General features: G+C 49.9%; 8 protein-coding genes across 14 annotated transcripts; 7 read left to right on the top strand and 1 right to left on the bottom strand.

Moving 5' to 3' along the window:
- The first annotated feature begins 140 nt into the window (after nucleotides 1-140).
- On the top strand, nucleotides 141-2,459 carry LOC100833745 (ATG8-interacting protein 1). 5 transcript variants are annotated; one of them, XM_010240247.3, is made up of 3 exons: nucleotides 141-301; nucleotides 410-1,190; nucleotides 1,839-2,459. In XM_010240247.3, exons 2-3 carry the CDS (start codon nucleotides 441-443, stop codon nucleotides 1,920-1,922), a joined length of 834 nt encoding a protein of 277 aa, XP_010238549.1. In that variant the 5' UTR covers nucleotides 141-301; nucleotides 410-440; the 3' UTR covers nucleotides 1,923-2,459. The 5 variants fall into 5 exon arrangements, with proteins under 5 accessions (XP_010238549.1, XP_003578698.1, XP_010238551.1 ...); XM_003578650.4 differs by having other exon boundaries at nucleotides 1,836-2,459; XM_010240249.3 differs by having other exon boundaries at nucleotides 410-1,195.
- Nucleotides 2,460-3,194: 735 nt separating this feature from the next.
- Nucleotides 3,195-5,706, top strand: LOC100829635 (uncharacterized protein At1g76660). Its single transcript, XM_003576838.4, has 2 exons — nucleotides 3,195-3,711; nucleotides 4,630-5,706. The coding sequence occupies exons 1-2, from the start codon at nucleotides 3,574-3,576 to the stop codon at nucleotides 5,434-5,436; spliced, it is 945 nt and encodes a 314-aa protein (XP_003576886.1). The 5' UTR covers nucleotides 3,195-3,573; the 3' UTR covers nucleotides 5,437-5,706.
- A 109-nt stretch (nucleotides 5,707-5,815) lies between these two features.
- On the bottom strand, nucleotides 5,816-9,703 carry LOC100829331 (probable pectinesterase 15). Its single transcript, XM_003576837.4, has one exon. It carries the CDS (start codon nucleotides 9,002-9,004, stop codon nucleotides 7,757-7,759), a length of 1,248 nt encoding a protein of 415 aa, XP_003576885.2. The 5' UTR covers nucleotides 9,005-9,703; the 3' UTR covers nucleotides 5,816-7,756.
- Nucleotides 9,704-9,842: 139 nt separating this feature from the next.
- LOC112268500 lies at nucleotides 9,843-11,621 on the top strand. Its single transcript, XM_003578649.4, has one exon. It carries the CDS (start codon nucleotides 9,937-9,939, stop codon nucleotides 11,353-11,355), a length of 1,419 nt encoding a protein of 472 aa, XP_003578697.1. The 5' UTR covers nucleotides 9,843-9,936; the 3' UTR covers nucleotides 11,356-11,621.
- Nucleotides 11,622-13,169: 1,548 nt separating this feature from the next.
- LOC100829033 lies at nucleotides 13,170-16,211 on the top strand. 2 transcript variants are annotated; one of them, XM_003576836.4, is made up of 8 exons: nucleotides 13,170-13,299; nucleotides 13,478-13,601; nucleotides 13,765-14,010; nucleotides 14,088-14,157; nucleotides 14,244-14,377; nucleotides 14,450-15,287; nucleotides 15,402-15,554; nucleotides 15,632-16,211. In XM_003576836.4, the coding sequence occupies exons 3-8, from the start codon at nucleotides 13,782-13,784 to the stop codon at nucleotides 15,663-15,665; spliced, it is 1,458 nt and encodes a 485-aa protein (XP_003576884.1). In that variant the 5' UTR covers nucleotides 13,170-13,299; nucleotides 13,478-13,601; nucleotides 13,765-13,781; the 3' UTR covers nucleotides 15,666-16,211. The 2 variants fall into 2 exon arrangements, with proteins under 2 accessions (XP_003576884.1, XP_010238545.1); XM_010240243.3 differs by having other exon boundaries at nucleotides 13,751-14,010.
- A 998-nt stretch (nucleotides 16,212-17,209) lies between these two features.
- Nucleotides 17,210-20,342, top strand: LOC100833127 (ACT domain-containing protein ACR10). Its single transcript, XM_003578648.4, has 6 exons — nucleotides 17,210-17,683; nucleotides 17,773-18,012; nucleotides 18,548-18,653; nucleotides 19,144-19,480; nucleotides 19,568-19,852; nucleotides 19,935-20,342. Exons 1-6 carry the CDS (start codon nucleotides 17,530-17,532, stop codon nucleotides 20,076-20,078), a joined length of 1,266 nt encoding a protein of 421 aa, XP_003578696.1. The 5' UTR covers nucleotides 17,210-17,529; the 3' UTR covers nucleotides 20,079-20,342.
- Nucleotides 20,343-21,852: 1,510 nt separating this feature from the next.
- LOC100828728 (histone H2B.2) lies at nucleotides 21,853-23,347 on the top strand. The gene has a single exon (XM_014902420.2). It carries the CDS (start codon nucleotides 22,132-22,134, stop codon nucleotides 23,011-23,013), a length of 882 nt encoding a protein of 293 aa, XP_014757906.1. The 5' UTR covers nucleotides 21,853-22,131; the 3' UTR covers nucleotides 23,014-23,347.
- A 957-nt stretch (nucleotides 23,348-24,304) lies between these two features.
- On the top strand, nucleotides 24,305-26,041 carry LOC100828424. 2 transcript variants are annotated; one of them, XM_024462938.1, is made up of 3 exons: nucleotides 24,314-24,844; nucleotides 24,935-25,168; nucleotides 25,267-26,041. In XM_024462938.1, exons 1-3 carry the CDS (start codon nucleotides 24,665-24,667, stop codon nucleotides 25,453-25,455), a joined length of 603 nt encoding a protein of 200 aa, XP_024318706.1. In that variant the 5' UTR covers nucleotides 24,314-24,664; the 3' UTR covers nucleotides 25,456-26,041. The 2 variants fall into 2 exon arrangements, with proteins under 2 accessions (XP_024318705.1, XP_024318706.1); XM_024462937.1 differs by having other exon boundaries at nucleotides 24,305-24,844; nucleotides 24,935-26,041.
- Nucleotides 26,042-26,227: the final 186 nt, after the last annotated feature.

Genomic DNA, 26,227 nt, shown 5'->3' with positions numbered 1-26,227 from the left:
CAAAGCATTTGAAGCCGTCAGAGACGAACCGATTCTAAACTCTCCGTATTTTTCGAGAGAGATAAAAGAAAGAGACAGGAAATGACCGTGGGGCCACTTGGCAGCAGTGACATGTGCCTGTCTGGTCGGAGAGTGTAATAAGTTTGGGCAAGCTGCCCACGCAAGCAAAGCATCCCTATCCGCTTCTTCTTCCCTTCCCCTTCTCTCCTTGAGCATTTCTTCGCTTTGCTTCGCTCCCAAGCGAGCGACTTCTTCCTCCTCAAACCAATCGCCTCCTGGATTCATCGGCCGATCGCTGCAGGTAACGTGAGCTCATCGTCCATGGTATCTCATTCTCGCCTCAACTTTGCTTGCTTCTTCTGTTTTCCTCTCCTGACAACGCCTCCTCTGCTTCTATATCCACTGACAGAAAGTAACAAAGGAATACAGTCTGCAAGAAAATGGCCGACGCCGACAACTGGGAGCTCGTGTCGCTCACCGCATCCACCTATGCCGCTGCTCCAGGACCGATCTCGCCAGTACTCCTCCTCGACGCCCACAAAACAGGGGAGCTTTCTAATCCTCCTCCTCCTCCCCCTCCTGCAATCTTCATGTCGCAGCACTTCAACTGGTCAGAAGCCGTGGAAGCACTTGCCCAGCTTAATGGACGCCAAGAAGAATCCACCCCTCCTGCTGTGGATACGAATGCGATGGTGGATGATGATACTCATCTCGACATGCTCTGCCCAGAGAACTGCGAGAGGGAGCAGCTGGATGATAGCCTGGCACGTTCAGATTCCAGGTCAAACACCTTGGATGATGGCAATTTCAGTTTAGCCGGAGAGGAAAGGCAAACCGAAATCTTCTGCTCTGCTGATGCACATGCAGCAGCTGCTTATTCAGATATTCGCGGCACATCAGCTCCTCATGTTTCTGCTGCTGCTGCTGCTGCTGCTGCTGCGATTGTCGAGACTGCTTCTCATGTTCCGGTGGCTGTTTCTTCTTCTCCTAGAATTGCTCCGAGAATGCCCCGTGAAGCTGCACAAGCATGGTGGAAGAAGACATTCTCATTTCTGCGCAACAATGCCAGAGAATCTCTCACCTTCCGTGTCATCTTTGTTGCTGCCACGGTTGTAGGACTGGCAATTCTGGGGCAGCGTGAGAAACTGCAGCTTCAACAGCTCAGGCTTGAATTCGATGTCCACAGCGAGGTAAGGTACCCTTTCATCTTATTTTTCTGATGTTGCGACACATTAATTCGATGATATTCTTGCTACATTCATCTTGATAGAGCTCGTTAATTTGACCAAATTCAATTTTGTGGGAGTGTGCAGTATTAGGCTCTAGGTTGATTTTATTGGGGAAAAAACTGTTAACATTGAACAAGAAAGCCCCACACCTACACGTTGAAATGACAGTAAACTGTTGGTGCTGAATCAGTAACTGTAGTGACTAGTCCTCTATGCCAGCGTCATAGTACTTGGCAATAATCATGAGCAACTTTTTACCTTGCTGGTTGATGTTACACTTATTACCATACATCATACTTGGGAATAATCCTGAACCTGAGTGTGATGAGTATGTGTGTTGGACGATTTCAGCAATGAAATTGGGGAGCTTTTGCTACTTTGGTCGAAAAAAATTGCACAAGGAATTCAGCAGCAGCGATGTCACTGATTGTGGACGAATGATCATTCGAGCTTTATGATTGATAATCTTCTGTGTGGTGAAGGCAGTAAAAGAAATACAGTAAAAAAAACGACAGCAAAAAAAACTATACAGTATTGTTCAACCCTTCGATGAAAACATGGAGAGAAAAAAACTGTGCTTAACTTTGCCATGCTCCTCTATTTCAGAAGATAAGTTGCGGCAGCGTGGGTGAGCCACTTGGTCAGATGAAAGGCGGCATGATTGTCGGTGGGAGCCCCGTCGCCCATGGGTAATCCAACAAAAGGTACTACGGTGAATGTAAAAAGTATGATGGTGATGATGATGACGAAAATTAAGTGTGGTAATTAGGAAGATGATGACGAAAAGTGTGGACGGTGAATCTTTTTAGCTAGCTACTCCGGTGTACATGTAAATCAATCTCGGCCTGTCCCTAGTAGGCAGGTGTGACTGACTGTATGAGTCACCACAGTGGTGTGGTTACTTAAGAACTGTCATGGCCAGGGTGCTTAATTAGCTCCCTCTATGAAGCAGAGATGAAATGAGACGGGGGTTTGTATTGTCTTGCTGGTGATCAGGTGTTGGAGGTTGGTGCAGATTGTTGGCCGAGTTGGTATCCATCAGCATCAATCATGTAAAAAAGTATTTGTGTTGTGTTAATGTTATGTTGGAGCAAATATATATTCTGCCACTGTACCGGGCAGTGGCATATGTTCATGTTATAGTATGTATTGGCAATGGATAGTAAAATCCCTGTACTGGATCCAGATGATGTTATTAATGTGCATGCGGACATGTAGTCACTCTCTGAAGGTGATGTGTGAACTTATGCTGCGTCTTGCATGCATGCTTGCCAACCCAACTGAAGTAAGTGTCCAGTCAGACCAACCGAATCGTGTAAACACTTACGGACATGAAAAAATCGCTCAGCAATCACATACTGTAGTGTAGCTAGATTTAGAACAAGAACTAGTAGAAAGCAAAAGGAATCCGTAAGAAAAAGAGGAAGCAGCAGGTGACGGAATGGTTGACTAGGTCACCACACGCATTGGCATGGGACTGGGCTGGAATCAGAACGAGTCAGACTCACTTTATTATCGTACCACTGCCCACTGGCCAAAGATGGAGTACCGAGTGCGCAGCCGAATTGTCCTAAACACGTTTGGAGGGCCCTGCACTGACACGTGTCGTGCCCTGGCGCTCCTTCCGCTGTCAGTGTGTGAGCTGAGCTGAGGCTTCGTTGCGGGCCATTCGCTCACCGGTGCGTTGGGACGAACGGCCGCGAGGAAGGGGTTTATTTAGGTGACACGATGCGACACGTTATAGCGCGTGCTGAAACTGCTGTATGGTGGTGCACGTCGCTGCCGTGGCCTCAAGACAGACTAGTGCGAGGAGCATGCGTCGCATCGCGGGTGCACGAGCGAGCTTTGGCTTGACTTTATCCCCGCTCCCAAATTAATCCCCTTTAATTAACACGACAAGGGAAAAAAATTAAAGAATTAGGAAAACCATTTGCCCGCCGGCCCGGCCGATATGGACGGATGCCCCGCTTCACACGGAGACGGAGGACCTGAAACAAGACAAGAGAACGCGTCTCTTCCTCCCCTCTCTTCTCCTTCTTCTTCTTCCAGTGCTTGACTGACTCCCCCTCTTCTTCCATCTTCTGCTTCTTCTTCCTCCGGCCGCCCTTTTCCTTTAAGGCCACTCAGTGAACACACTGCTTAGTTTCCCTCGATCGACTTAGTTTTCCCCTTGTTGTTTGCCGGCCGATCCTCGGCTAACGAACTTATCAACCCTGACTCCCATCACGGGGAATTCTGTTTTCTGTTTACAGGTCGTCCTCTGCTCCTTCACCTGGCCGGGCGTACGTCCGTACTTGACAATTCACAAACAAGAGACATAGAGTAACTACGAGGATGCAACAGGATGGATGAGAGCGTGCACACGGTGAACGCGGCGGCCGTCGTCCTGGCCGCCGCCGCACGGAGCAGCACCGGCCTGCACCGCCACCACAACCACCTGCAGCAGCAGCTTCTTCGCGACGACCACGCCACCGCTGCTACGGTAAGTCAAGCTGATAGATGCAGTAGACTCCTACTGCTCCTGGCCTCTGCTCGCTCAGATAAACTGACTAATTCGTACAATACGACTGTCCTTTCTTGCTCTGCCCGTCTGCCCTCCTGCGTTTGCTTGCCCTGCCTGACTTCATGCAGATTAAAGATGCTTGGTTAATTCATCATTTTTGGATTGACAGTCTGGTCAACGGTTCGGCGTGCCTGCTCTCCTGCGATTTGATGCCATGCATGCATTTCCGTCACATGAGTTTAGTTCCAACTGAGTTTGTGCCTCAAAAATCAAAATACGAACTGAAGCATATCCATCGCCCCGTTCAGCTTTTCTTTGGAAGGTCGGGTCAGCAGCTTCTGCATCGACCAGCGAGTGCTCTGTACTCACGCAGTAGTATCCGGTTGTATTTTCCACAAGAGAAAGCATGCAGGAAGCGTCATCCATTCTCAGCCTCAGGATCCCATAGCTGCACGTGAAACCGGTGTCCATCCGATCCGTAGTTTACTTGTCTTGTTAACCTTTTTAAGTCAGGTCAACATCTACCTGGGCGCCAAAGTCTTTTCCTCCACCTGTGAAATTAATCAATCGATCACACCATGACACTGCGAATTACAGTAGTACCAACAACATATTAATTATATTCCACGAACGCCATCATTGTTGTAGCGACGGATGGGACCGGAAGAACACTTGTTCATGCATGCCAGTTAGTTAGTATTCTGCACATGCCAAATGGAGTTGTGACTTGGTAGCTTAGGGAGCAAATTAAAACTTGTGCCTGTGCACTGGTAATACAGTTTCTGCCACATGGTTGGTTGACTTGAGACGCCTGAATTACTGAAAGAAATCAGGTGACTGACTGAAACCACTGGAGGGCAGTAAAACTGACAGCGAAAAGTTCTCCTTGTTCTGCAGAGGAAAATCCGATGGTGGTCGCGGCTGAAGGCGAAGCTGTGCTTCCGGCCGCCTCACGTCCACCCGCGGCGCATCGCCGACGACGCGTCTTCCTCTTCCCCGCAGCCGGCCACATCCTACAGCGTCCACCACGCGCCGCAGCCGGTCTTCGCCTTCGTCGCGCCGCCGTCGTCCCCCGCGACGTCCCTCCTCCACTCGGAGGCGCCATCGCCGCCGGCGCTCCTACTCGGCGGCCACGGCATCAACTCGCCGTCGCCGCGCTCCATCTTCGCCGTGGGACCTTACGCGCACGGGCCCCAGCAGCTGGTCTCCCCGCCGGTGCTCTACTCCGCCTTCACCACGGAGCCGTCCAGCGCGTCTCTCACGCCCCCGGCGCCCGACCTCCACCTGGCCCTGGCCGCGACCACCAACCCGTCGTCCCCCGAGGTCCCCTTCGCTCGCTTCCTCGCCTCATCGACGTCCATGGCGGAGCAGCAGAGCTGCGGCGGGCTTTTGCAGGCGGCGTACCAGCTGCAGCCGGGGAGCCCGATCCCCCCCGGCGTCTCGCCCTCGCCCTCGCCGCAGCCGTTCTTCCGGAAGCTGCACCGGCGCAATGAGGGGTCGCTTCTCGACGGCCACATCCCCGTGCTGTCAACAAGCGGCGCCGGTGCTGGCAGTGATCAGGAGGAAGAAGGTCGAGGTGGTAGCGGGGGAGACGATGATGACGAGGTGCCCAAGAGCGGGGAGTTCGTGTTCGGCAATGCCGATGATGGCGCCGCGGAGGATGTGGACGGCAACAGGTGGCCGGCATTTCCTCCCCGTGGCTGACTTTTCGAATTCGAAGAGCATATTCATTTCTGTTATAGTAGTACTCTTCTCTTGGGTGTTCAGTGTTCACTAGCGACAGACGACAGTGGCCGGTGCAGGCGTGAAAGTGAGCCTGACCAACTAATTAAGAGCCATTCATCGTGTTTTCAGTAGCGACAGACGACAGCAGTATCAGTTCTCCAGTCCCAATCTCTTGTAATTGTTGCCTGCCTAAGCAAGCATCCATGTACATAAAACAAGAAGTTAATAGCCTCTTTACTTCTTTAGTTACATCAAGCAAAAGCTAGTACTAATATGTTTGTCACCCCCAGACTGCAACCAATTAGTATCCCTGTTAACAGTAAGCGGACATACTGAATTACTGATCATCACCGCAGAATCGAACGAACGAACGCCTCATAACAATTATTCATGTTCCGCAACCACAAATTCTCTTTGCCGACAGGAAGTAAAACGAAGACAGCTGAAAGCTAATAGCAAGAACTGACAGTATATATCCTTTCCTACATTGAATAACCCTGTACTAAAATCATCCTCACATGGAGAGATACAGTATATGATTAACCTAGCTAAATTGCTTGTCTCATCATCGAAGTGATTCATTTGCCAAAGGTTCGAAATTGCCCTGTAGGAGAGACCCAGACAGAGAAAGAGGGAGATATGTGACCTCTGCTCCTACTGCTTGCCTGAATGAATCTGCAATTCTCCAGGCCAAAGCGTCTCAGAGTAGCCCCCTGCCGGCCCGCCGATCGATCAGATCGACCGCAGCCGGCCTCATCCCGGCAAAGGCGCCGCCGCAACCATGATGCGTATGGGGTTGGGCCGGCGGTGGGTTCTGTCTTCTGTGTGACGCAGCTAGTTGAGAACGAGAGATGAAGCTGAGCTACCAAGCTGCTGCCTTTTTATATACACAGCGAGCGATCCACAAAGTTAGTTCGTGATGGATGGGCGCGGGGCATCTTCCTGCGGTATATGCGCGCGGCTCCATCTCCTCTTTCCATTCCATGCCATATTGCTTTTTAAAACCCTTTAGCAAATGGCTACGGCAAAGGCAATGGCAAATGGCAACGGGAATCTCCATCCAGGATATACCTCTCGAGCCAGAGGAACAAGAAAGGCTGGGCTCGCCGCATGTCATCGATGCCTATCACAACTCCATGAATGGATGAATAAAGGCCGCCTTTGTTCGCAGACCCCCTTTTTTTCCTCTCCTTTTTCGTCTGGCCACACGTGTGCCTTTTAATTCGGTGCAAAGCTAATAATGTTGTTTCGGCTCGCTTTGATTCGATTTTGCCAGGCTTCTGGTTCGCTGGAAAGATAATGTATGGTTATAATATAATTTCCTTTAACATTTTCCAATAGGACTTCTTACCAATTCCGCAGGCATTAGCATATGTGTTTGGATGTCCTTGTACATTTTTTTACTCCCGTGAAATTTTCCAGACATTTCCCAGTTTTTAATGATTCCACGGATGTTAACATTTTTTCCCTAGGTTTTATTGATTGTGTGGGTGTTCCGTCTTAGCATACCTTTTGTGGTCCTCACTCTTTTTCACCGAGACTTTATTTTTCTTCCTCTAGTTTTACCGATTTTGTGGATGCTAGCAAACTTATTTATCCCTCCTGGCATATTTTCTCTTCCAAAATTTTCTTGATAAAACACTATTTTTCTAGTTTTATCCATTTCTTTGGTGTCGGCACACTGTTTTTTAATATCCTTGGCACTTCTTTCTCCTTTGAATTTTTCTCGAGAGAATAAAGTTTTCGTGTGTAGGTGTTAGCACATTTTCTTGACGTCATCTGACATTCTTTTTCTTGCCAAAACTTATTGAGCATGCTGATTTTATATGATTATTTGCTTTACAATGGGACCCATTTTAGAGGCAACAACCGCCTCTAAACACTGCAAAGTTTCATGATAAAAATAGAAACAAGGTGTCAGTGATCTTATCTTAGAGACATTTTTGCCTGACTATGAATGCTCGGCATCTCTAAACTTAGAGGTAGCCAAAAACACGGATGCATTGTTTAGAGACACCTCTAAACCTAAATAGTTTTTTTTGCAAAGATAAGTAGGTATTTCTTAGAGACAGTTTTGGCGTACACATTTTATGCTTTTGAACTTCTTTTTCTTCCTCCGGTGAATTTTCAAGACAGATGCCATTTCCACAAGTTCCATCGATTCCCTGGTGCTATGCAAACGTTTCCTAAATCTTTCTCTCCTGTGAATTCTTGGTGACAGAATGATGCTACTCAGTAGTCAGTTACTACTGATGCATAAGAAAATCAGTAAGAAAACTTCTTAACCTGTCCCGACGATCTACATTACTTGTCCTCCTGATGCACGATCCGAATCGTCGCCGTGCGGCAGAGCAAGGAGCGGCGCCGCCAGTGCTAGCGGCGGCAGCGCCCACTGCCCCCCGTCGATGTAGTCGACGTCCATGAAAGGCGCGGCCTGCCGCCGGTCCAGCTGCCGCGCGTACGCCACCCTCCCGTCCTTGTTCGCCCCGGGGCCGGAGCTCTCGTACTCCCCGAACATCACCGACCCCTGCCTCGCCGGGTCGTTCCAGTCGTTCCACCCTTCCGGCGCCACGATCCCGGCCAGGTACGTCTCGGCGAACACCACGGTGGCATAAGCTCCCCACGCCCTGCCCAGCCACACGCTCCCCGTCCCCACCACGCTGCACCGCACGAACGCGAACCCAGTCTTCTCCGCCTCCGTCCGCCGCCCCTGCGCCGTCACGCTCCCCGTGATCCCGCCGGCATTGCTGCCGCTTGCGGCGGCGGCGACGGAGCTGATGGTGCAGCCGAGGTAGAGCGACCGGCCGTTGCCGAAGATGAAGTCGATGGACCCTTCCACGTAGCAGCCGCGGAAGAAATGTCTCCCTTGCTCGTCCAGCAGCGTGTCCTGGGCGCTGTAGAAGCCACACCAGTGGAACGCGGCCTGGTCGCCGGCCACGCGCAGCGCCACGGCCTGCCCGCCGCTGGCGCCAGGGCCGGCCGGCGGCGCCGCGTTCCGGAAGGTGACGTTGTACGCCACGAAGCCGGCCGCCAGCACCGTGAAGGTGGCGCTGCACGGGGTGCATCCGCCGGTGGTGCCGGCCGTGTCGTCCCATGCCACCACGCTGTTGAGGTTGCCCCGGCCGTGGATCGTCAGTCCCGTCTTGTTGCTCCACACCGTGACTTTCTCGTGGAAGGTCCCGGCGCCCACGGTGATTAGTGTCCGGGTGCCGATGTGGTTGTTGTTGTCGGGGACGGCGTCGATGGCTTTCTGGATGCTGCTGAAGTTGCCGCAGCCGTGGCGGTCGACGGTCAGGATCTGGGTGATGTTGAGGCGGGACGCGATGCTGGACGCCCATTTGGCCTCCTCGTCGCAGTGCCTCCGCCGGCCGTCTAGTAGTGATGGGGGATTGGTGGAAGGAGAAGGGGCGAGGTGTGTGGAAGCGAGAAGGATGGCGAGGAGAGCAGAGGAGATGGCCGATGATGCCCATATGACTCTCCCGGCCCTGCTGCAGCTTCTGCTTGCACGCCTCATCGTCCTCGTCCTGGGCATGGCGTTGGCATGCATGCTCTCTCACGCCTTGGCTTTTGATTTGCTTCTTTCTTTGGCCTCTTATCATTACCCGGTATATATCCTAGCTACTACTGTAGTTGTGATGCCCAAGCAACCGTGGATGGATAACATGGAAGCAGAGATAGATAGATAAATGAATTCATAACTTGTCTAATCTAGTCTGCATCGTTGCTTTGATGCGTTCAAGTGATGATGATGACACGAGCCGTAATGTGGCAACCAAGGGACCTCGTTCCAGTTTTGGGTGCTCCGTTCCGTCGTAATGATTTGCTGCCCGACCTGGTCGGAAGATACAAAGGATTACTCGATGGTTCATTTTTTTTTATTTCCATTTTTGGTGCCTATACTATGCTGAATCCACACGCTCGACAACAGTGCATCCTGCACATATTTATGTGATCATTCTCCTGGTTACCCAGTAGTTACTACTCCGTAGCTAAAATAAATCTATGATACTTGAGTTAGCTCAGACCATAACAGTTTTGAAGAAGAAAATACACTGCAACTGCAGCTCAACGCCTCTAAGCTCGGTTGGAAGTTCCTTTCGGACTTTCGGTGCCGCACCAAGGATTTGTTCATTGAGCGTGCACATTTACAGCAAAATAATTTTTGTGCCATCACACACGCAGCATACAACACAAAATTGTACCATCACACACGCACCAAAAGATATGAATAGCTCAGAGATGGAATAATCTAAACGCCGCACGCTGTTTAGCTTTTCCGAATAATTATTTTTTTGAGCGGCCGATGGGTCCCTGACAAACGATGGCCACCGCCCACCGCCCACCTGAACTAAAGCGCAACCTCCATACGCTATCTCAAGCAGAAGGCGTCATTTCGCGTAGTGCGTCTATTGTCTGGTACAGTTAGATTGTACAGACCCACCGGATCTCGTCGCCGTCGTCGTCGAGGGTGGTGCCGCCATGGACCCGAGCCGGCCACTCCTTGGGCGCGGCCCCCTCCTCTCCTCCTCCGCCCACGCCGTCGCGGCCGTCATCCTCATCACCTTCCTCCTCCTCACCCTCCTCCGCCTCCCGCTCTTCCCCGACACCGCTCCCCTCGCATCCACGCCCACATCCTACCACGAGCAGGCCCCGGACCCGGAGCAGCTGCAGGAGCAGGAGCTGGACGCCTCCTCGTCCTGCGACCTCTCCTCCCCGCTCGACTGCGCCGACCCGAGGCTCTTCCACCTCATGATGCGCCGCGCCATCGACGCCTTCCCCGCCGTCCATTTCGCGCGCTTCGGCCGCCCCGTCCCCGGCGACCCGCCCTCCTCCTCCTGCGACATGGCCTGGCGCGCCCGCTCCAACTCCTCCGCCTCCGCCTCCGCCGCCCCCACCGCCACCACCAAGGACTACCGCCGCTTCGCCGTCGCGCGGGACCCCCGCACCTGCGCCTACTCCGTCACGTCCATCGGGGAGTACCATTCTGGACCCAACGCCCGCAAGCCTCGCCGCGGCGCCACCAACGCCACCGCGGCTCCGCCGCCGCCGCCGCTCTCCCGCTCCGAGTTCGCCGCTGGCTCCTACCTCTCCTACCTCGGCGGCGGCGACCGCTGCAAGCCCATGCCTCATTACATGCGCAGCCTCCTCTGCGCCCTCGCCGAGGCCCGATACCTCAACCGCACGCTCGTCCTCGACCTCAGCCTCTGCCTCGCCTCCTCCTACACGGCGGGCATGCCCGAGGAAGGCAAGCACCTTGGCTTCTATGTCGACATTGAGCACCTCCAGTCCGTGGTCGGAATCGTTGAGGAAAGGCAGTTCTGGGCAGATTGGGACAGGTGGGGAGCGCAAGGCCAGCTTGGGCTCCGCCTCATTGAGGACACCAGGGTTGTCTCCACCAAGTTCTCCAAGGCTAAGGACACTCTGATCATCAGGAAATTTGGGGACGTTGAGCCAGGGAATTACTGGTACCATGTGTGTGATGGTGAAGCAGAGCATGTGCTAGCGCCGCCACACCAGGCAATACGCTGGGCGCCAAGTTTGATGAGCATTGTCGATGCTATCATCGCAAGTATGCAAGAAGACTTCGATTCGGTCCATGTTGCTGGCAGTGGTGAGGATCTCAGACAGAAGATCGAGGAGGGTGTTGATGCAACGCGGCAGGTGTATGTTGCGGGAGAGGGGATCAATAAGGGTTTGGTGGAGGTGCTTAAGGCAAAGTACAACAACTTGCATTACCTGAATGAATTTGAGGGGCTCTGGGCGAGGGACAGCAAGTGGTTCTTGGAGATGAAGAGGCTCAATCGTGGAGTTCCTGTGGAGTTTGATGGGTACATGCGCGAGCTGGTTGACAGGGAGGTCTTCCTCAAGGGGAAGAAGAGGGTTGAGGTGCTCCGCTAATTTCTTCTCTGGCATAAGGTGTTGGTGCTTTTCTCAAGTGAGTCTTGTATAGATCGTGTCTGAATTTTGTTGTCAGGTTCACCTATGGATGATTCAGTCAGTATCACTTTTGAGGAAATTTTGGTAACCCTCAATGTATAGCTTGATGCTCCTAAGGGTACTAGTTCTGTTCAATAGATTAGTTTCTTAGCACTACTCACTGCTCTTTTCCTGTAAGGAATATTCTGCTATTTCACGTTATGATATCCTTTTGGCTATTTAGTTCACTTGATAGCTTCGCGTTTCTGCAATACTCCCTCCGTTCCGAAATACTTGTCGTGGTTTTAGTGTAAATTTGCACTAAAACCACGACAAGTATTTAGGAACGGAGGGAGTACATTTCAACATATGATAGCAACGAGTGCTCCCTGATTTATAGCTTTATGATCTACAGTGGTGTTCTGGCCATCTATATTTAAGTGATGCACATAATTACAATTGTGAGCCCTATTTTTCAGTATATGCAACATGATATGGATAATGGATCTCTTCAGGAGCACTTTCTTGCTAGTTGTGACAAAATGCTGCCTTCCAGCAATCATAGTTTACATTATAACCAGCTTATTTTGCTTTCGTTTTTCACTGTGTGCTATCTCCTAGATGAAGTAGACTGACTTAGCATATGTCCTAGGTGTCATGCTTTAATGTTTTGAGATAAACAATGCTTGTTCCTAGCTAAAATGCATATGCCATATTTGCTGTAGGGCTTTTGCTAAATGCCTGATAAAGATACCTTTTTAAACTTCTTTTATGACAAAATAAACATATTGATGTAGCTCAGGTTCAAGCCTGCTACTTTTAGTACTCCCTCCGTCCCGAATTAACTGACGTGGATTTGCATAAGAATCTATACAAATCCACGTCAGTTAATATGTGGATTTGTATAAGAATCTATACAAATCCATGTCAGTTAATTCGGGACGGAGGGAGTACTTGAAATCTTCCGCAAGTGAAGGTTTCACAATAGAAGGAAATAAATAGCTTCAAGGACATTGTTACTTGATATTAGAATAGATAGGCATTAAGTTGATTAAAAGTTCTGCTTAGTTGACATTCCATTCAGCCAAATAGTAAATTGAGATAATCTGCCCTTCTTAGGAATCCTTAAAGGGGCTATACCAAACTCAGAAAGTCACTGGACTGCTCTTTGCAGATCATCATGATATACAGATAAATTCTCAACTAACTTGCTCATAGCTACCAGACACGTGAGCGCCTGATATCCTTGCAAGTACGCAATGACCAGGGAGAAAGGGAGAAATTGACAGTTAACAGTTTTGCTTTTGATTACTATGGGCCTTTGGAGATCAGTAGTACCTTTCTATGAGTTGCTCATTATTCCAGATAATGGCGAGGCTTGTTCTGCTAATATCTATTACTTCTGAACTGACACATCCGAAGAAATGAACCTAGTGAAATCACCATGATGGTTAGTGCTCCTGATGAATACTTGCCACAGTTTGAAGATCAATGTTCCTTGTAAGACACACTGTTGATTAGTTTGTTCACTTTGCTTGCTGCTCAGTGCTATTAAGAAGAAACGGCACTAGTTCAATGTTATGAGCTAAGTTTTGTTAGTATTTGATTCATTTTGGAACATCTACTGATTGAAATGCATTATATATATGCTCCGCTCAGTTCTGTTAAGGAATTGCACTAATCCCCTGTATGATACATTTTCTACTATGTGCATCCAAATATCTCTCCTCCTTGAAAATTTAAACTTAACTTTAGTATTCTTAGTAGCAAAGGAGTTACAACTTTACTTACTCCAGATCAGGGGGAATCAATGAGGCGAGAGTCAAGAGACCCTCCACTAGGCTGCACAGCACTGCATGCATCGGTATGTGGAAAAAGCTGGGAGATGGAGATGCAAAGGCAAAGCAAGCTCAGGAAAGAACAAAGGTGGCTGCCCTGTATTGCATTGCATGGAGTAAAAGTAAAACCAACCAAATCTCACTCACCTTCACGTACACCCAGCAGAACAAGTCTAACTGTACTCTGCCCATGCTACATGTGCCCCATGTGGGCAGCAACGACAAATCTTTCCCGTATGTCTTACCCAACACTCCTCCTACCCCAGGCCGTGCGCTACACCCTGTACAAAAGGGCCGCTTTCTGCTGAACCCAAAGGGAAGACGAAGCACAACAATACCTGATAATCCATCTCCAGCTCTAGCCCTGATAATCCAAGGTGAAAGCAGCAGGTATGAGCCATTTCTCCTGCCATTTCTTGTTTGTGGAACCAACACTAATTCACCTCATGCCATTGCCACCTCCTCCTTGTTGCTGACCTGCCTTGTCTTGTTCATTGCTTGCTTGATCTCTATCTCTTGTATTTCTGATATTACTGCAGTGTAACTTGATCAGATTGTACACCTACATATATGTCGGAGGAGCCTCGAAATGCAATGGAGGGGAGGGCAAGGCGGCGTGCAAGCCCAGCCGGGTTGCGTACCAAGCCTGTCAGGGTGCAGCCGGAGCCGCCGCCAAACAAGAGGCACGAGCTAGGGAAGAGGGCGGCGGTGGTGTACTACCTGTGCCGCAACCACCATCTGGAGCACCCACACTTCATGGAGGTGCCCCTTGCCTCCCCACAAGGCCTCTACCTGCGAGGTTAGTTGCAACTGGTGCTTGATCGGTATTGCTAGTGATTGTGGTAGGATGACTTACCATAATTGCCATTTATTTAGATGTGATTAGCCGACTGGACGCCCTGAGAGGGAATGGCATGGCAGCCAAGTATTCCTGGTCCTGCAAAAGGCACGTGCATACACATTGATCGAATTGCCCTCTGAAGATCCATCTTTTATCCAACATTGTATTTACGACACCACAATGCGATGCAGGCGCTACAAGAATGGATTCGTGTGGCACGATCTTTCTGTGGATGATCTTCTGCAGCCCGCACAAGGCAATGAGTACGTCCTCAAGGGTTCCGAGCTTCAACTCGACCACTCAAAGCCACTACTACCACTGCCAGGTATTAATTCCACGAACCATGAGCAGCTGTAATTTGTTCCTGAAACTGCCACTCAATCAGAAACTGCTTCAGATCATCAGCAGAATAGTAGTCCGAGCAATGCAAGGGTTCATCTCCACATGCCAACTCGACAACGACAGTCTCCTCGTTCTCCTGGATCAAATCAAGGGTGGACTTCAACGTCTCCATCTCCTACTACTGATCCTGCTGTTTCAGTCATCAAAGAGGCAGTGCGACCGCCACCTCCCCAGCCAGCATTACTGTCATCACCAACTGCTTCCACCATTGAGGATGGCGAGCAGTGCAGAACTCCGCATCCAGGCTCCTCAGGCAGCTCATCCCCAAAGACAAGTATGCCTTCCTCGGGCACAAGCTCACCTAGCCTTAACAGTCCTGCAGCACTGCATGATGCAGGCACACAGACTAGAAGCGATGATGTGAAGCTGCAACAGGGACAACGCGCAGCAAGAGTTCCCCCGGAAAGGCCAGAAATTGTTGGCGAGTCCCATTCCAAGCATCCACCTGCAGCAGGTTACCATCGTAGGAGGAGTGGGACCTTGCAGTCGTTGATAATGGCTGAAGCAGCCGGCAGGAGGAGGGTTGTACTGGAGGACAATGAAAAAACTACTAGCAGCTCCATCAGCGGCAAGCTGAAGCCAGCCAACTTGCTCATGCGTCTCATGGCCTGCGGACCGAACCACCCTAGCTTTGACTTAACCTCGTATAAGCCGCTCACGCCGCTTGAGTCCCCGTCGTCTCCAGAGCTGTTCCCTCTTGGTGCACTGAAGCCTGGAACTACTAGTGCATCCACTGTCATAGTTTCAGAAACAGAAAATTCCAATTGTAGCCTGTATGACAGTGGTTCAGGCAAGCTAAAACGCTCCACTTCGGCTCTGAATCATCAGGATGGGTATGTATGTCAATCGCCTTGGGCATCATCTATCTGTACAATTCTGCGTATTCATAGCAATTTTTCCCTGCACTTGAGTCGCATATAGATCCTGAAGCATACAGCACATTGCAGAATTTGTGAAGAAGCATCCTCAAAAGGGGATTCGGTTAACTTGTCCAGAAGCACGAGCAAAAGGATGAGTGATCTGTCATCTGGAAAGGTACACTCTTCAAGGGTAGTGTCATTCCAGGACGAGAAGGAGAAAGCGGTCAAGATCGAAGACAGGCAAGTGCTATAAAACATATTAGCAGCATCACTCTTTTCACATTTGAGGATGTCTAACTGACACTGAACTACTGCAGGTTTGCTTCAGGAGCTCAGGTTGCCATCCACTAATTGCTCTCCACTTCTCCAGGCACTTAGTTATCATCCACCAAATTTTCATTTAATTTGAGTTTACTAGCTACGATTCTGCAGTTGTTACAAAATGCAGGTACTCAATTTGTCCTCCAAAAATAGTTATAGCGATGGTAATAGCCTGGCTTGCTAATAAGTGGAGTGGGAGAAGCCAGCCAGGTGAATAGTGTGCAATTGCAAGGTGAGATTCAGATTTGAATCCAGCCAGTTATATTTCGCCAGGGAAGAGAGAAGCTGGAACCACAGGACGATGATGGACAGAATTAGTTGTGCTGTTTCAGTTTGTTGTGTGTACCGTCTCATTCATTCCTTCACCCTGTTTCTGTACTCTCTTCTGGCCCTGCTAGCTGCATATTTCTGTCAACAGAAAAATTTACGCCTCGTATCGTTTGCAAGGCAAATTAATGGAGACCGATCCATGCTGGGACAGAAACAGATGCATGTCCGTTGATCCATAAAACCTGGCTGAGCTGGGTGTGCAGTGCATTCATTGAATCGAACGGAGAACGAGTATTGGTCTTATCAGAATTTACGGAGTTTCTCCCCTAGGCAAACATGAATTGATTAATTGTTACATGGGGGATGACGTAGCACGGCATGTGTAATTTTCTTTTGAGACGTACGGCATGTGTAACTAGGATGAGTACATTGACATGGGCTGGCCTGAGCTGAGATCGCTCGATCCATCGTGAGTATCCAGCTGACGACGACGTGTGGGACAAAGACTTGGATGGATGGGCGGACGGACGGCTGAACTTTAATCGTCTTTATTTGTACCGAATTGCTCCTATCAAACATGACTATTTTTTCCTACTAGTAGTACCTACCTATGAATACTCCTGTAGACTGTAGTAGTAGTAGCGAATTTAACAGAATTTACCACGCCATTTAAAGGGCAGGGAGAAGAAATCTCAACAACGTGGCAGATCACTTGCATAGATCGGACACTAGTAATTTATGATGAAACAACTTGAAAACCATACATTTTAGTGGGATTTGATTTTGCAGCAAATGGAAATGGAGTAGTTGCTTTTACTTGACTTGCGGGGGATCAGTGATTCAGTGGTTGTGTGGGTGTGGCACGTGGTGGAAAAGTTACCATTGCCCATCTCACCATCACTGCTTTGAAGATATTTACCACTAGTACTAATTTACTCCAAACATAACGTGTCAACGTCGCTTGTTGGAAAATATTGTCGACAGACACTAATGTTAGACGTGGATTTCTGAGTTTGAATTGTCAAACTACCAGTACTTTCTTAAACATGCACGGCAGGGAAGGGCAGAGCACAGTTGCTGGTGTACTTTTTTTTTTTCAGAAGACTTTTCCTTGGAAAGTGAGTTATTCATATATATAAGGTTTATAATGTTCATTTAGTGTGTATAATAATATGGTGTTGATATAAGACCGACCGGCCGACCGACCGCTTACAGGTTAATTAAGGCACTACTACTGGTACTTCAGACCAAGACCGGACCGGAAGACCTTGTAGCATCCGTCCGGCGCAGGCGGTGTTTAACATGGATTCGGCCGGGGTTAGTAATATCCGGATTTGGGATTTTATGCCAAGAAGCAAAAGCAAAGCTAGGGAATCCACTCGCCAAGATTCCTCGTCTCGTCTCCTTCCGCGCTCCCCAAGCTCCCTCAACCGCCGCCAATTCTGCCCATACATAGGAGTATACTGGGGATAGGGAGTCGCGAGTTCCCCTAGTCCCAAGTTTCCGGAGGATTTGCTTTCTTCTCTGCTCAGCTCAGCTCAGCTGCCCCCTAGCCGCCAGCAGCACCAACTCCTCCTCCGAGGGAGAAAGGGGAGAGAGGGAGGCTAAGGAAGGAGGAGGAGCGATGGGTATACCCAGCGACGAGGTGGTGCAAATCCGGCACCCCGACGTCGCCGGCGACCCCACCGTCGTCACCATCAGCTGCCCCGACAAGACGGGCCTCGGCTGCGACCTCTGCCGGGTCGTCCTCCTCTTCGGTCTCAACGTCCTCAAGGGAGGTTCGTCACTCGGTCGCTCACCTGCTTCCTAATTCAGTAATTCTTCTTCCTGCTCTTGCTTAAATCTTCTTTCTTTTCCTCAAAAACAGACATGAGCACGGATGGGAGGTGGTGCTACATCGTGCTGTGGGTGGTGGCAAGGCGGGGGCGGACCATGGCGTGGGACCTTCTCAAGGAGAGATTGGTTGAGCTTTGCCCCGTCTCCTCGCTTTGCGGTCTCGACAGCTCCTATCTTGCAGCCGCTGGCCTTCAGGAGGATCTAGAACCCGCCGCCCCTCGGGTCTTCTTGCTCAAGTTCTCCTGCTACGACCGGATGGGCCTTTTGCATGGTACTAGCTTTCACCACCTCATTTCATATCTTGCCTTGGCTTCAAATTAGATTTTTATTTTTACGGAATCCCCTAATTAGTTACTGCTGGAACGAAATTTTCCCTACCTGATCCTTTGTTGTTATGTAATTAGAAATGTTGGCACTAGGTAATGTATATATTACTGAAGAAAATGTTCTCCTATACATGTGACTCCTCCGATCAGACAACCAACCATAAGGATTACGTTGGCTGAATGAATTCATTTCTCAAATTCGTTGTGAGGAATCGGCGGTCTATCCCATTAGAGAACTCGGCTGCAAGCTGAGGAATTCATATATTCTAATCCATACGTATTCATGTCCTTCAAATCCATTTGTGCTGATGTTGTTCGGCATTTGTAAGTAACTTATGATGGCTAGTTCTGACTTCTGAAAGAGAGGTTTTAGTCAATATTTCGGAAATTTCTTTTAGTGAAAGTGTGAAACAGTAGGAAAGTAACTGTGTAAAAAATGTCTAATTCAGACATGCTTGCTGGGAATTTTGTGTTTTGCAGACGTGACACACGTGTTGTCTGAGATGGAACTCACAATTAGGAGGGTAAAGGTCTCCACCACACCTGACGGGAGAGTGATGGACCTTTTCTTCATCACTGATGCTAGGTCCATTTCTTATCTCCTCATACATCCTTTTTCGGTGCCTCGTCCAGATTCTCTTGTTTCTGTCATTCTCATAAGAAAGTATTATTCCACCTTTGTCTTTAGTGAAAAGAAATGCTGGTTAAACAGATTTTTTTTCCTGAGCGATATGGTATTCTGTTGTATCTTTGCAATATTATGATGAGAATATTTCCAGTATTACTCACTTGCCTAGGCATAACGAAGTTGTTGAGTCATATACTTATAGTTTATTATGCTATCTTCAGTTGCATAGTTTGTACCCTCCGATCCATAATAAGTGTCTCAGATTTAGTACAACTTTGTACTAAGTTAGTACAAAATCCGAGACACTTATTATGGATCAGAGGGAGTATTAAGTAAGGTTCCTCATGTGAGTATAAGAGTTTTGTGGTTTACGTTTAGTAATTTGAAATATGAGCTCCATATTCCTTTGTGAAAGTAGATGAACGAATACCTCGTGCAATGATTTCAGGGACCTTCTACATACAAAGAACAGAAGGGAAGAAGCTTATGAAAAACTTCAAAGCGTACTAGGCGACTCCGTGACGAGTTGTGAAATAGAGTGTGCCACAGAAGACATGTCATCTTGCCTCCAAGCGTCTGCACTGTTGCCGCCTCTTGTGGTCGAACAGATGTTTAACACAGATCTCATAGAAGAGCAATTGAGCCGCTCAAGGTCCAGTAGCAAATTGTCAGTCACGATGGACAACTCGCTCAGTCCTGTGCACAGCCTTATTCAGATCCAGTGTGGTGACCATAAGGGCCTCCTATACGACATCATGCGGACATTGAAGGACTGTGACATCCAGGTAATAACAGAAGAAGCCTAAAATGAATCACATATGTACTTTTCTCTTAGGGACATATATGAAGTAAGGCAACTTGTTTGCTGTCAGATTTCCTATAGCCGATTCTATGCCGGTCGAAAGGACAGGTGTGAGGTGGATTTGTTTGCGGTGCAATCGGATGGGAAGAAAATCCTTGATCAGCAGAAACAAAGAGCGCTGTGCTCTCGCCTAAGGATGGAACTCTTGCATCCACTCCGTGTGGCGTTGGTGAACCGGGGTCCTGACATGGAGCTACTGGTAGCAAACCCGGTCGAGATATCTGGGAAGGGTAGGCCGCTGGTGTTGCACGATATAACCCTTGCTCTCAAGAATCTTCACAGACGGATCTTCTTGGTATGCAAGCTTCCATAACCGTCACCGTAATTGTACATTATTAACATATATAACAAGTGAGGCTTGTATTGAATGGTTGTAGGCCGAGATCGGGAGGCATGTGGTGGATGATAGGGAGTGGGAGGTGTACAGAGTGCACCTGGGTGAGGATGACCATGAGCTCTCTTGTGCGGTGCGAAGAAAGATAGTTGATGGCGTCACCAACATGCTAATGGGGTGGGAGTGATTTCAGCCTTTATCTAACAAACCTGTGCAGATCGAAGACCAACTTAATCTGTTTCATCTAAAGTTAGGTACTCTTGACTAGTTAGAGAATATTGTTGTTGCTGCCCGCTGTAAGTTACTTGTTCCTGACTAGTTACTTAGCTTAGGGTCTAAAGTCAGTAGACTAGATTGGATGCACTTGTTGTTCTTGACCTTTTTGGGTGATTCAGAAGTACTGCTAGTGTGTTTGTGCCTAATGAACTAGAAGCGGATGTTCGCGTGATCCCGTTTGCAGTCCCTGGCTTGTGTGTTTAAAAAGAAGGGAATTCAAAACATAAAGGTAGAAAATACTCATGGGGGAATTATCGCCTTGTTTTTGTGCAAGGGGTAGAGAAGACACTAATAAGGCAGAGTAATCTCCCCGCAAAATAAATAAATAAGGCAGAGTAATCAAGAGATATAACCATGCGAGTGTATTTGTTCGAGTAGAGATGGAGCGATGGAGGGACATGGGCAGCATTGCCACACAAGTTCTTTTTTTTTAGAAGCGCTTGTTAAGTTCATTCAATCTCGAAAACCATTACAAGTGTATTGCTTAGGATCATAGACACAATTAACCCCTATAAGTAAGAATTATAATGAAATCTCTCGAAAACATGTTCTCCATGGTAATCTTTGCACCACAAAATACTATCCAGGCTTCAGCAAAAGAGAATGTGATTAGACTGGAGTGGTAACACCGTCACTCGTAGCCCCACACGAACTTGACTATCTGTAGGGCATATCGAATCTGCGGTGAGTAAAATTTTCTGACCATCTGACACTGCCCAATAAGGCACCGCCCAGCAGAGTAACTTTATTCTTGACGTCGCACCCTTCGCCGTAGCGTTGCCGGTTAAGATCGCAAGACTCCTTCGCCGTAGCGTTGCCGGTTAAGATCGCAAGACTCATAATTATAAAAACTGAGTAATCTAGAAGGAAATGAGGTTTCCCCCAACATCGCATCGCCACGACGGCGGCAGGAGATGAAGGAAAGCTCGCCGCGATGGCGGCAGGAGACGAAGGAAACCGACGAATCCTGACACAAACGGTGCGATTTAATTAGATCAAACTCTTAAGTTTCTACTCAGCTCAACGTTTTTTTTAGGGCAACCTCTCCAGCTGAACTGGCGGCGGCCGTGGGCTGTGGCACACAAGTAGGTCACAGTATTCATCCTGTGGCCGTGGGCCGTGGCCCACCTCGTAGGCCTGCTTGACGAGGGCAGTTGCATGCATGACAAGTAAGCGCCGTGAATTTCGCTCTCTCAAAAAAAGTAAGCACCGTGAATTCGCTAAAAAAAAAAGCACCGTGAAGAAACGTGTAGGCACTAGAGAGCGTCCAGAACATGCTATTCCTACACCGCATGCAGGTGCAGCACGGTCGGTGGAGGCAGCTGCCACTGCCAGCCAAATGGTCTGGAATTCTGGATCGAGCGAAGTAGGAGTAGCTAGACTTGCTTGCGCCTCAGAATTGCTGCTATAAAATTCAGTACGGTAGCTGGACCGAAGTGGAATTTCAGTGAGCCTTGTTTTTACATTCGAGCCCAGCTGTTGTGCATGCAGGACGATCGAGCCAGAAAAGTCGTCGGGCGGAGCAAAGTGCAGTCACAGGGCACAAATTTTCAAACACGGGTGGATCGGGTCGCCGGGTCGCGCTCGCGCCTGCTAGTGCCGCACGGCATGCAATGCAAGTCGTTCCCTCCCTTCTTTACCCAAAAACACAGTGCACCGGTAGATAATTAAAGCTGCAGCCCAGCGCAGGGATCGAGCTTGAATCGAAATCTTACCTCTCGAGCTCTCTTGACTCTTCCCGGCCAGCCAGCGCGAGTTACCACCTGTTACCACTTGCCACGTCGCCCGTGGCTCTGCCGCCGCGTGGCCGCCCGCGTCGCACGTGTCGTCCCCGGCTCCCCGCATAAAGCACGCAGCCAGCGCCTCCGTGCCTCCTGCCGAGAACTCCCCCAAACTACGTACATTTGTCTGTCTCCAATATCCAAACCCAATCCCAAAAGCTCGATCAGTCCCAGGCAGCAGCCATGGCTCCGAAGCGACGCGTTAAGAAGGTGGTGAGCTCCGTGGTGAGGAAGAAGACCACCAAGGTGGTGCAGGAGACCGTCCAGGTCTCCACCGCCATTCTCCCCGACGACTCCGCCCAGCCGGAGCCGGAGGTCGTCGTCGACGTCTCCACCCCCGCCACCGTCGTCAAGCACGTGGAGGTCACCTCCGACGTCGGAGACGACCAAGCCACCGCCGCCGGCGCCACCGCCGTCAACAACAAGCCTCCACAGTCCAAATCCCCAGACAAGCCTGCCGATGACAATCAGGCGACAGCGCCGGCTGTGCCGTCGCTGCAGAGCCAGGAGACGCAGACGCAGGACCCCAACGAGAAGAAGAAGACGCCGCAACAGGAGATCGTCGTGGTGACTACCAAAGGGCCGCCGGGGCTGGAGCCGGAGGAGAAGACCAAGAAGCTGCAACCAGACGCGCCCGAGACGCCCAAGCAAGCAGGCGGCGCCGGGACCGGCGGCAAAGACGAGGCTGCGGCGCCGAAGAAGAAGAAGAAAAAGAAGAAGAAGAAGAGGAAGGCGAGAAGGGGCGGCGGACGGCGGCGGGGGCCGGTGGGGGACATGGGGATGATGGGGGGAGGGTACAAGAGGTACGTGTACAGGGTGCTGAAGCAGGTGCACCCGGACATGGGCGCGTCCGGGCGGGCCATGGAGGTGCTGGACATGATGATGGGGGACATGTTCGAGCGCCTGGCGGACGAGGCGGCGCGCCTCGCCAAGGTCGCCGGACGCGCCACGCTCTCCTCACGCGAGGTGCAGAACGCCGTCAGGCTCGTCTTGCCCGGGGAGCTCGCCAAGCACGCCATCTCCGAGGGCACCAAGGCTGTTACCAGCTACATGTCCCTCGCTTAGCTTGACCGCCCGGCCTGGCCGCCTAGCAATGGGATTAGCTCGATTGTTAGTGTAGGATCCAGTAGGCTCTAGCATCAGTGTACTAGCTAGCTTTTAGTTACTTGCAGTAGTACTACCTTGGATTTGGATTAGCTAGTCAGTGTCGGTTGTTGACGTGCTAGTTTGATCTGCGTGTTTGTTTTTTGTGGTTGTTCGTAGGAGTAGGATCCATATATAGCCTCCTGGTCGACTGTTGTAGGAGGTCCATGGCAATTATCAGCATCTCAGAAGTGCCGATGTTCTATTAACATTTCGAGGCTAGAATTTGAAATGATATGGTGTGTGTGTCGATCGATCTTAATCACCGGGCGTGGGGTGCAGATTAGTCCACCAAATGTGTATTGTGCTCGTAGTGCTAGTGAGCGGTATCTCGATAACTGTTGTCCTGCTGTTTCTGGCGCTTTCTAGTGTGCAGATGTTGCGATTTGTGTTTCTTCAGGCTGACTTTAGCTTTAATTAATTTTAAATTGTTGTTGAAATATTACATGCTTTCATATTTAGACACATCTAAAATTAATTCTAAATTGTTGTCGAAAAATTTCGTATTTGGGCACACCTAAAAATAGATACATCGGAGGGAGGAAGTATTGCATGGTCGGTTCTGCTCAGGTGTTGCTGTTGATGGCGTCATGGCGATGATGAGCCGACTATGGCGTTCGTGAGACTGTAATCGATCATACAGTACACATATGAAACCGACAATGGCCTGTTTGTCACGTACGTACACTGAACAAGCGACACATCAAGGCAAACGCAAGCTAACCCCACCAACATCAACAAGCCACCAAACTCCCCCCCAATTAACTAACTTCCCCTTCGAGAACCAAGCTATGCTTGGTTTAACCAGGTGTGCTAGCAGCTCACGGACTGGGATCGGGTGCCTTGCCAGAGGCAGGTCACCGCGTGCACTGAGCCCCAACATCCACCGTGTATTTGCATCGGACGGCGCAGACTCCAGTCAGATGGTTTTTTTTTTACACAGTCGCACGATTTTTCCTCTGGCAGGGCACCGGCTCCCAGTCCGTAGCTCACCACACTTCGAGCTTCGAAGATCAAAGATCACACTTTGGTGTCTCATTTTATAAAAATATATATCTGTATACTGGTTAAATAAAACAAAAATAACTTCCCCTTCTTCGACCGATCCCTCCGTCCGCTCTCATCAACTGCTTACTCTTCTTCCTGCATTTGAACGGAGACGCCGTGCCGCGCCGGCTATGGCAGTTGGCATAGGCGAGGATCGACAGTGGGCAACCGACACATGAATGGCAATCGGAATCTTTCTTTAATGACCTATATACTGATTGATTACTGGGTCGATTTGTCTATGATCAATCGCCTAATCAATTGATTAATCGGCAGGCGGGCAACTCAATTGCTTTATTTGATTGGAAGGCCTGCTGCCTCTCTTCTCCCCATATGTTTTCGCTGCGCCACAAACGCAACGCACGCACGCCGACAGCAACAAGGCACCAAACATCTCCGATATCACCAATTGCTTTCATAAAGCTTGTTGCATTCGGACGGCAGGACGGAGTCGCGGCGAGCGCCGGCATCAGTCAGTTGGCGGCATTCTCTTGATCGATCGGCCGGCGGAGGATCGATCGGATCGATGATGCAGCAGGTGCCGCCGTGGCTGGAGCCTCTTCTGACGACGCGCTTCTTCTCCACGTGCGGCGCGCACGCCGGCCGCCCCCGCAGCGAGTGCAACAAGTTCTGCCTCGACTGCCGCGCGCCGGCCTTCTGCTACTACTGCCGCCAGCAGCGCCACGCCGCGCACCGCGTCATCCAGGTTACATTCTGGCCGGTCTTCTTTCTCGTTTGGCTTTGCTTTGGAAGCAATGAAATTGGAATTGGAACCGGAATTGGTGTGGTCCTGCAGGTACGGCGGTCGTCGTACCACGACGTGGTGCGCGTGGCGGATGTGGAGGAGGCGCTGGACGTGGCCGGCGTCCAGACGTACGTCATCAACGGCGCCAGGGTGCTCTTCCTCAACCAGCGCCCGCAGCCCCCGCCGCGAGGATCAGGAACCCTTGCCCGCGGCACCACCTACAGCTGCCGCGTCTGCGCCCGCGCCCTGCTCGACACCTTCCGCTTCTGCTCCCTCGGATGCAAGGTATATATGTGCCCCGCATTTTGTTCGTCCTCCACGCATTCTCTGCAAAATAAACTCCCTTCAATTCCATCAATTCGTACGCCGAAATCGCAATGCAGCTGGCGAGCATCAAGAGGAGCGGCGCCGGCGCTGAGGAGGGCGCAGGAAGCGGCGACGTCGTCGACAGCGATAGCAACGGGAGGCAGCAGCAGCAGCATCTGGCACCGACAATGGCGCCTGCGGTGAGGAAGCACCGTCGTCGTCACCGACGGAAGGGAATCCCGCGCCGCGCGCCCTTGGGTTCCTAAGTTTCCTCCTAGCTAGCTAGCTGACACGTATGTAAAATTCATCAAACCACCGACTAGCTAGACTGAGAGAGAATAGGTGCATGATATGGACCAACCACCGCATGTGTGCAATGCAATTTGCAAGACGACTGCGCTGGAGATGGAGATCGATGGTGATAGCACAACTGCATATACACTGACCGATAGTACAAGTCTGGAAGCAGAGCATTAATCAAGTGAAGTGGCAAGAGATAGCAGAAACAAGCCGGCTTGCTAGAAGAAGGTTCGTGGTTAATTATTAGGGGGAGGCTAGAAATTAACAATGTAAATTTGATTTGATTTACGTTTATGGTAATATACTGTCCACTTGTTATTTTGCCGTCTAGGACTAAAAATTGCATAGTAATAATGTTTCGAGAAGTCCTTAACATGGTCGAATTCGCTTCTCAAATCTTCTGTTAAAATTTTTGCTCAAAATTTGAATAGGAAATTTGATATAGCTGAACTGAAAATGGGCCTTTCTCGGGATCCCTCTGGGATGTTCTGGTTCATAGCGTTGTCCAACCCAGTATGCTAGGGAAGAGAGGTCTATTGGTTTTTTTTGCTAGATCAGTCCCGCGACCTGTGCGAGTTGATCCAACAAAATTGTATTTTGGTTAATCATTCAAGTAATAGATTGCCGTTTCACATAGAAAATCAAGTATTTCCTCCGTTTCATAACGATTGGAACGGTTTTGAACTAGTTCAAAAATCAAAATCGCGTCAATCTTAACGGAAAGATGGAGTAGCCAGG

Source organism: Brachypodium distachyon, chromosome 4 (genome assembly GCF_000005505.3).
Source record: "Brachypodium distachyon strain Bd21 chromosome 4, Brachypodium_distachyon_v3.0, whole genome shotgun sequence".
Classification (NCBI taxonomy): domain Eukaryota; kingdom Viridiplantae; phylum Streptophyta; class Magnoliopsida; order Poales; family Poaceae; genus Brachypodium; species Brachypodium distachyon.
Note: the sequence above shows the minus strand (reverse complement) of the source record. Positions and strands in the feature narration are given on the sequence as shown.